This window comes from Pseudoliparis swirei, chromosome 7 (genome assembly GCF_029220125.1).
Source record: "Pseudoliparis swirei isolate HS2019 ecotype Mariana Trench chromosome 7, NWPU_hadal_v1, whole genome shotgun sequence".
NCBI lineage: Eukaryota > Metazoa > Chordata > Actinopteri > Perciformes > Liparidae > Pseudoliparis > Pseudoliparis swirei.
This window is the reverse complement of record NC_079394.1, coordinates 19,039,603-19,048,612: the sequence shown is the minus strand read 5'-3', so window position 1 is coordinate 19,048,612 and position 9,010 is coordinate 19,039,603. Positions and strand designations below refer to the sequence as shown.

Genomic DNA, 9,010 nt, shown 5'->3' with positions numbered 1-9,010 from the left:
CAGTCGCTCCTTATGACAGCACACATTCATAAAAGATTTAAGTTATTGTTGGCGAGACGATTTGAATTCAAAAGCTACGGCTGTCATTCAGTTGCTCTCTGCTACTACATTGGTAAAGGAGATATAATAGCTTCAATATGGCTAAAACAAATATAAAATATTCATCTCCGAGATATATTTGCCATCACCGGTAATGAGGGAACATGGAAACATTTATTTTATTTTCCTGGTGAGTTGATTGCAACGCTTGAGATGACGCCGTCTCGTAAACCAGCCTGGCCAGGACTAGTTGGAGGAATACGGTTCCTGGTGTAAACTGGATCAACTGACAAAGGAAGTAAACCTGGTGTAGCTGCTCGTCTGGCTTTAGGACACCACAGGCTGCCTGCTTCAGGAGTTTTGTTGTGGGAGCAGAAGTTGATGAGCTTGAGATGCAGACTGCCATTTCTCCAGCTTCACATTCAACTCCACAGTCACCGGTTCCAGTTTTACGGCCGTGGATTTGTTTGTGTGGAAGTCCATCTTGGATTCCTGCCCTCCTTTTCCTTTGCCTTCATAAGACGAGATCAAACCAGGTTCATGATTTTCAGCAGACGTAAACGAAGAGTTTACTGACCGATAAATAAAAGCATACTGGGTTTTTTCTACGCTAAATACTACTTGGTTTCTTCAGTAATATTCCCCATAACACAACCACATTTACTGCACTGAAATACAAATATTAACACTTATTTTTGCCCCCTGATTAATAAGCTGAAATAAAAGATCTGACTTTTTCTATGCACACAAAAATATTATTCCTCACTATATATATTGTATATTGTGCTCAATTTTGTTTAACCTTTTTTTAGTTGTTTTTTGGCCCGAATCAATATTACACCCTCCCTCCACCCCTTTTTTTTTTTGACATTTTTCACCCTCCTGTTACCTCACTTTTATATTTACTAACATATTTTTAGGTTATTTTCAATTTTTGGTAAAAACAAAAGAAAAAAATTAAAATTAATATAAATAATTATTTTTTTTAAGTTTTGAGACTTTTTGTTTGTTTGTGTGTTTTACAAAGAACACCGACATTAAACAACATTGAATGGGGGGGTAATCCTAATAGGGGGGGGAGGTGTGTTATTGGATGTCAAAAAACCCTAAGGCAACACACGGGTTAAATCCATGTTGGTGCCTGCTCCTCCTTTGCCAATGTAATCCATCCACCTGACAGGTATCAAGATGCTGATTAAACGCCATCATTATCACACATGTGCCTCGGGCTGGTCACTCTAAAATACAGTGCAGTTTTATCTTGAAAGAAAAACATTAGGCACCGAAGTTGGGATTTCACATGACACGGGCTAAAGAATTGCATTTTTTGGTCACAAGACACCCGAAAGAAAAAAAGGGGAGAGTCATCAGGCTGATTGGATTTACTCCCTAATTCTCAGAAATGACATTGGAGATTGCTTATTGTAGAGAAACAAACATTTGATTAATAATGTGACATGTTGTTGCAGCTGGACATTCCTCCTATCAGCATGCCGATGAGTTGCACAATCTGTGGAAACATGCTGTATTTTAGAGCGACCCTATATTGGGGCCGGCCCTCTGCACACCTGTGTAATTATGATGCTGTTTAATCAGCATCTTGATTTGACACACCTGCTGGATGGATTATCTTGACAAAGGAGAAAAGCTCACTAACATGGATTAAAACTAATTTTTTCACAATATTTGAGAGATAAGTCTATTATGTGCAACGGAAATTTGTAGCTGTTTAATATAAATCAGTGATAAATGGGAGCACAAAAAAAAGTGTATACTAAATGTGTAGGCAAAAGCATGCATGTATATTTTAAACATTTCCACAGTATTAATTCATGTCGAAACCAATATAAAATATTCCTTATACTCAGATGTACGGTTAGAAAAGTTATGTATTATTAAAGATTAACCTTTTGAAGCTGCTATATTCTTCGGTTTAGTGCCGCTGCCTCCTCTCTGCTTTGATTCCTTGTCCTTCTTCATGTCTTCTTTGATTTTCTTCCCCAGATCCTAAAGATGAGTGAAAAACATATCTCATAAGTCCCAAATATTTCCTGTGAAATGGACAAGCTAACCTGTTAAGCATGTAAACTTGCCTTTTCAAGTGTTTGTGAAGCTTCCACCCCGGACTCGGTGTGCAGAGCCCCAAGGTCACAGAGGACATCAATCTGTTGTGCTCCTGTGAGCAGGCTTTGCAGGGGGACGTGGACAGACTGTAGTATTCTTCTGATGGGCGCATCCTGGACCAGCTGTGGAACAGGTTTCTTCTTTTTGTCTGTAGACTTGTCTTTGGTGGATCCAGATTTGATTGGAGACTGAGGAAGATACCACAGACATGACATCATCATGTTGAGATGCAGTCTAACTGTTCCGGTCAAAGTCGACTTTTACTGCGCACACAGAGCTGCTATGACAAGCTGTGGTGGACTTAGTGGACTGTTTCTTTAAAACCATGACACAGCGACGTTAACATGACCGGTTAACTATTTCCCAAAAGGAAGGCTGAAATAGAATTTAGAAAACACCCTGACCGTTGCTCTTTAAAAAGCCAGACTGCACCAGCATCAACCAAAATAGTAATTACGATACCCTCCCTCTTTCTCATCCCCTCTGCACCGCTCCACTGCAAGCTCAACATCTATAATCTCACCACCCATTGACTCAAATAAAGTTGCTTGTGAACCTTTCTTCAGACCTGAGTCCGAGTCCTGCTTCCTAAATCCACTCAGCTTGATTAACTCGTTTTTTGCTCAAACACCAACAAATGCAATGGGTGTCTTTCTACAGTTCGGGATTAAGTAGGAATTAAATGGTGAGCTCACTTCTTTCCCTTTCACGCTTTTCTTCTCTTTTACCGGTCGGCTGGGATTGGCCACAGGGACATCTTCAGAGGCTGCAGGCCATGACAGGACCTACAATGGAAAATACCAGAATATGAGTCCGAACACATTTAGCATCTTAATATTTACCATTCAAACCGTATTTTCTTGACCTTTTCCTCCTCTATTGTAAGATAAAGTCCTCGATTGAAGAATCTCTTTAAGCCTCCCAGATCGCTAACAATGTAGGTTTGTGTGTGACTGAAGTCCATGCACTCTGACCACGTCAGCTTTGATGTGCTGTGTCCTGACACTGTAGAAAAGTCAGAATAATACACAAGTTCAAATTTGGCACAAACATATGGCGAACGAAAACAGATGAAATTTCAGAAGAAAGAAAACAAATTATATATGTATACAGGACTGTCTTTATTTTAAAGTAATCCATTATAAAAAAATTAAAATATCATGCATAAACAATTAAAACAAAAAAAACTGATCATGATATTTCTAAAGCCTTTTATGAAATATTGCAATTTAACATGATTTATTATATAACGAAAATCTACTAGTAAAATATTATAAAAATCAAGAAAAAATATAAAAGTATGAAACAAATCTAGTAAAACTTGAAATTAACTATAAAACAATCCCTACCAGTTCTGAAACACAACTGACAACTGCCTTTGTTATAAATTTTTTTTTGGTATTAAAATTTTTTTTTTTAAGATTATGAGATAGGATTTTTGAGTTTTTTAAGAATTTAAGCCATAATCAGCAATATTAAAAGAATAAGCAATATATAAAAGAATGAAATAGAAATTTGATTAGAATGTTTTTTTAATTTTTGTTGCACAAAAAAAAAATAAAATTTATGAAATAATATTCTTATATATACCCTATCTTTATATTCCTTTTACTTCAAAAAAGTTTGGGGTCATGTCCATTTTGTTTTGTCCATGAAAACTCACATTTATTTTATTTATGAAATTGAATTGAAAAAAAATAGGAAATATAGTCAATTGATTGACAAGGTTAGAAATAATGATTAATTTGAAGTACATTATTTCTTCAAACTTCAAGCTCAAAGGAAGGCCAGTTGTTATATCAGTTGTATATAACTGTTTTCAGCTCAACTGTGCTAACATATGCGGAGGGTTTCAAATCAGATATTAGTCTTCTAAGGATTAGACAATGTATGTACCATTAGAACACTGTGGTGATAGTGATGGAAAATGGGGCCTCACCTCTCTGGAGGAGATCATTAGGAAAAAACGTTTTCCCACCTAGAAGTAGTTTTTTATATTAACAATGTATGTGTGTGTATTTTTGATTAATGTTATCTTGAAAAAAAGTGCTTTTCTTTGAAAAATAAAGACATTTCTAAGTGACCCCAAACTTTTGAACAGTAGTGTATATATATATATATATATAATTTGTTTTCTGACTTTCGGCAAATCAGATGCACATAGGTGAAACCTCGGAATGAGTGTTTGATGCATGATAGGGCTTAATAAATTATCATTTAGAAAAATGATCAAATGATCTGACTATGTTTCTCTGAAGGCAGCTGTGTACATGTCACAGAAACTGATAAGAAAAAGTTCAGTGGAATTCATTACTAAATTAAATACATTCAAACATCACACTGACATCATGCACTGCATGTTGTGCAATTACAACCTGTTTGTGTGTTTGTGTGTGTGTGTGTGTGTGTGTTCAAACAACTGTGTCATCTCAATCAGGGTGTTTGATGTAATCCATTTTCCTGTGAGACCTGTGCAGGTCCAAGTGTTATTACCATGTGCTATATCATGGCAGGTTTCCTCAGGATACACCATTGAGTCTTGTGTGTCTGGTTCGGATGATTCTCTTCTAACATCATCAGCCTCCGATTTAGACTTCCTGTCTAAGTTCTGGTGACAGCACCACAATAAAAAGAGAAGAAAGAAAAGGATTTAAAAGATAGTTTCTGGACATTTTTACTCCACATCTAACTCCATTTCCCCATTTAACAGCGTTTTTTGTTTGTTTTAACTAAACAAGATACATTTAAAACTGATTTGAATTAAAGACACATATCTGTGAACAATTATAGATGCCTTACTGTTTTGTGTTGTGTCTAATTGTATAACAAAGTGGGAATTACATTCCTAAAGAACTGTAACATTGAGAGACCAGCAATGACTCTTGAAATGGACATATGGGCATGCAAGTTATTTTTTAAGACGCTCTTGAAAAAATGAGAGATACCTTTCAAATTACAACATGTGAAACAAAAACAACATGTGAATCATTTACTAAATACAACTGTCAATATATAATGTATTTAAAAAGCCATTTTTAGTTTAATTTAATTTTCATATGTGACATTCTGAGCAGTGTTAGAACAAAAATTGTAAGAAGGATATGTCACCAAGTTAACAGTTTGATGGCTGAGGAACTCGTATGTGATGAAATAGCCGTAGTTGACAACAGGAGCATTTTCAGCATTTCCATCCACTCTCATCAATGGGTTTGGGATTCCCTTCACGCTGCCCACACTAACTGTGGCTGAGGCCCGGTCCACTATCAGATCTGTACATATGGAGAAAATTACAAAACTGCTGATTTAGAAAATGTAAATCTTCACAGGAATCCGTCCTACTAATTCACAGCATAGGCCACAATCTCACCGGTGTTCTTGGCCAAGCCCCTAAAACACTGCCTTTCGTCAGCGGAGATCCATGAGGTGTCCAGGCAAGAGAGCTGAGGGAGACTGTCCACAGTGAAGCCCGGGTAGGAGGGAGCCAGAGTGAATGGGTTTCCCTCCAGCACCAGTGTCCGGAGGCAGGTGAGCGTGCTCAGGGCGCTCAGCAGGGCCTGCTGGTCCTTAAACTCACAGTCACTCAGGTCCAGACACACCAGCTGTGGCCTGAGGTCAGAGACAGACATTGTTTTTACCGAACAGTGATGTGTTGTTGCGCAAGACTGACGACTTTTGAAAAAGAGTACAAATGAGTTATTCTTAAATAAAACGAAAAAGGCTGCATTAGGAAATAGTATCTAATAGTTATTATAGAATTATTTCAATAGAGGACTAAAGCGATTTTTACAACTATTTATCATTTAAAATATGTCACAGGAAAAAAATAATTTAAAAAAACTACAATGATGCGTCACAACAATATGTTTATCTTGTCTTAACTTGCAAACAATAAAAAGTACACAATTATACCGGAGTTCAACTTGTGGTTTAAGTTATTGTAACCCAGCAACTTATTGTGCGTGTGTGTGTGTGTGTGCGTGTGTGTGTGTGTGTGTGGTGTGTATGCATGAAATAACCAGTGTCTTCCAGTAAGATGACGGGTGTCGTCATGTGAACCCAGGCTGTTGGAGCCGAGGCCGAGGTACTGGAGGCGGGGAGGCCGGCCGCTGGTGAGGCTGTTTAGAGCCGACAACCGGTTGGCACGAAGCTCCAACATCTTTGAAAAACACACAGTTGCAATCAAAGTTGATCATCCCCACATCACAACACCTGTTACTCTTTGACCTATGAGTTCAATGGCTCAGTTGTGTTACACTGACATACGTTCCCTGAACAGCAGGTGCTACATCTTTTCTTTGATAGGAAAGCAGATCGATGTGAATCACCCGTCAGTGACAAACTGTCGCTGAGCAAACTCACCTTCAAAGAGATGGGAAGGTTTTCTGGAGGGATTTCTGAGATTTTGTTGTTGCTTAGCACCAATTCCTCCAGCTTTGAGAACTTTAACAGGCTGTCGTCGATGACTGATACCTGAACACAACACAAACAAAACATCAAGAACAACTTTTCACATTGGTGTTAAAGCGTGAGCGTTGACTGACTTTGTTCTTTGTGTTTCAAACAAGGTCAGGAGAGTTGTCACACGGTTTCTCGGAAGCCTCTCAGTCATTAGAGGAACCAAAAACTAATTGAAAATACTGTGAAACCAGAAGGGATTCAGGGGATTCAATATCAAACTTTGAGATTTGGGGAATACTCTAACTATTGTCAGCATAATAATAATTACCACTGTTTTGGACATCTATATCATAATAATATGGGTTTAGGGACACTAAAATAAGTTTTGGAATTTAAACAAATACCATATTGTATTGTCCAGTGAGTGTGGTTCTCGTGGAAAGCCTCCCAGCATGCATCAGGGCAACAGGTTTATGGGCCCCAGCCTCTGTTTAGGTATGCTTCTGTAACATTACACACATGATGGTGTTCCTACAGGTCATCTGTAGTTATTTCAGTCGCAAAGAGGAGCAGATATAATACAATAATAAAATAACCTTTTGAACTGGAAAACGTTTAAATGCTGAGTTTTTTCTGCGAGAAAACCCCTTCATGCCATAATGTTTCGAGCACATTATACAACATCATGGGTTTGGTTTAACGGGATGCTTAGTTATGTCCCACAGACTGTCTTTAAAGTGCAACTCAGTACACTCACACCCTTGCCCACAATGCGAAGCGTTGTGAAGTAGTTATAAATGAAGTCTGTGTGCAGGCGGTCAGGAGTGAGCACAGCCAGTTGTCTCAGGGCCGGAGCTTGAGGGCTCCATGATGCATCATGTTGCCATGGAGAGTGAGGGCAGCTCAGCAGATCCAGGAGGGCGTCTGTGTCCTCTGTCTCTGCTCCCTCTGGACTGTCTTTGGTCTTTCTCTGAGGACATAATCACTCCGTTTATTAACATCTATACCTAAGCTACTGTATGCAGTGATAGAAGTGCTTTAAACAACTCAATATACATGATAATCGAGAAAAGAAACTCACCCAGGTGCCGTATCCACAGGGAAAGTCATTCAGACAAAGGCTGTGAATCTGCTTCTCCAACACAGCAGAAAGCTTGTTTGAGCTCATGTCCGTCAACATGTGTTACATATGGCAAGTTACTAAATGTGTTCAGAGAAACACACGCTCCAGTATGTAATGATACGTCCGTTTTTCTTCCGTCAGTCTTCCTCCGCTAGCTACGTCTTTCAGGGAAAAGGCCCCTGGTGTTTATTTCAAGTCAGTTGCTTGGCAACAGCTGGGGCTCGCTCCAAAAAAACTGCATGGCCTCATGACTTTAGTGCGAGTGATGCAATTAAGCCGACTGAATTGAAATTAATTGTTAGTGTAGGTGACGCAAATAAAATAAAACTTGTTTCAGCTCAGGAATTGTTTTAGACAAACACGACGACTCACCATTAAATGTCTAACATGCAGTGACGGTGCACTCGCTGTGGACAGGGGCACGTTTATCAAATTCGACGATCTGACTTGGGGTCCCTATTGTGCTAAGCCATCGTGAATGTTATTAGTAACACCTGCTATGGTAAAGTACATTTCTTTGCAAACTTACTTGGCCAATAAAACTGATTCTGATTCTGATTTCTACTTATGATTTAAGGTAAATGGAAAATGAATAATTGTAGATAACAACTAGGAAACAGTGGATGCGCAAAACAGGTGTTTTAATAAAAAAACAATAAAGCAAGATTAGTTCAGAGCCACATAAGTAATTATTTGCAAATATTTGAAAGAAGAAAATGACGAGCAGTGTGATACGGAAAAAACTACGTTTCAATGAGATAACCCATGTCGGTTGATCATAATACACTCTTACGGTTTGATGACCTCAAAGCAACAATGAATACCTCATCCATTGGTCAGGTCGTCATGGGTTTTCAGACAGGTTATTTTTTTTCATTCATCTGATGACTAAATAACTTTGATGTCTACTTCGTGGCATGCGTGTCGCCTTCCCACTTATGACACACATTGCCCAATATGCAAAATAGAAACTTTTACAACAAGATTCTTCAGAAGATAATACCACAAAGACGTCATGCACTGAATGATGGCATGGCCAAAACAATCCCATGTGTATATAAGCAGTGCCAGTTAAGGAGCATTAACTCAACCATAAGAAATCCACAATTCAAACCATGTCTGTTGGAAAAGGTAAGCTATGATTTCTCTCAAGCACCTTGGTGTAACAATGCTTTAGAGTTACTTTGATAATTATGATGTAATTTCAGAAGTATTGATTGATTAAAGATTGTGAAGGCAAATGAGTTTATAAGCAATATTTTTTGACAGTATACTATTCTCTCTCTTAGTAGAATAAGTTTTGAAACTGAGATGTTGATTCGAGAT

The 9,010-nt window shown here is 38.2% G+C and overlaps 1 protein-coding gene across 1 annotated transcript; it reads right to left on the bottom strand.

Moving 5' to 3' along the window:
* Positions 1-66: 66 nt before the first annotated feature.
* On the bottom strand, positions 67-7,729 carry LOC130196096 (leucine-rich repeat-containing protein 43-like). The gene is made up of 12 exons (XM_056417962.1): positions 7,643-7,729; positions 7,319-7,531; positions 6,523-6,633; positions 6,180-6,319; positions 5,531-5,769; positions 5,272-5,432; positions 4,657-4,771; positions 3,029-3,168; positions 2,859-2,948; positions 2,133-2,351; positions 1,947-2,046; positions 67-551 (listed from the first exon to the last, which is right to left on the bottom strand). The coding sequence occupies exons 1-12, from the start codon at positions 7,727-7,729 to the stop codon at positions 391-393; spliced, it is 1,776 nt and encodes a 591-aa protein (XP_056273937.1). The 3' UTR covers positions 67-390.
* Between the last annotated feature and the right edge of the window lie 1,281 nt (positions 7,730-9,010).

What these genes read in the sequence shown, in the direction of transcription:
- LOC130196096 (XM_056417962.1), bottom strand. Translation starts at nt 7,729, where the DNA reads ATGAGCTCAAACAAGCTTTCTGCTGTGTTGGAGAAGCAGATTCACAGC. An exon ending in CATCTTACTGGAAGACACTG is followed by an intron (nt 5,770 to 6,179) that starts GTTATTTCATGC and finishes CTCTGACCTCAG; the next exon opens with GCCACAGCTGGTGTGTCTGG. An exon ending in GGGCTTGGCCAAGAACACCG is followed by an intron (nt 5,433 to 5,530) that starts GTGAGATTGTGG and finishes CCATATGTACAG; the next exon opens with ATCTGATAGTGGACCGGGCC.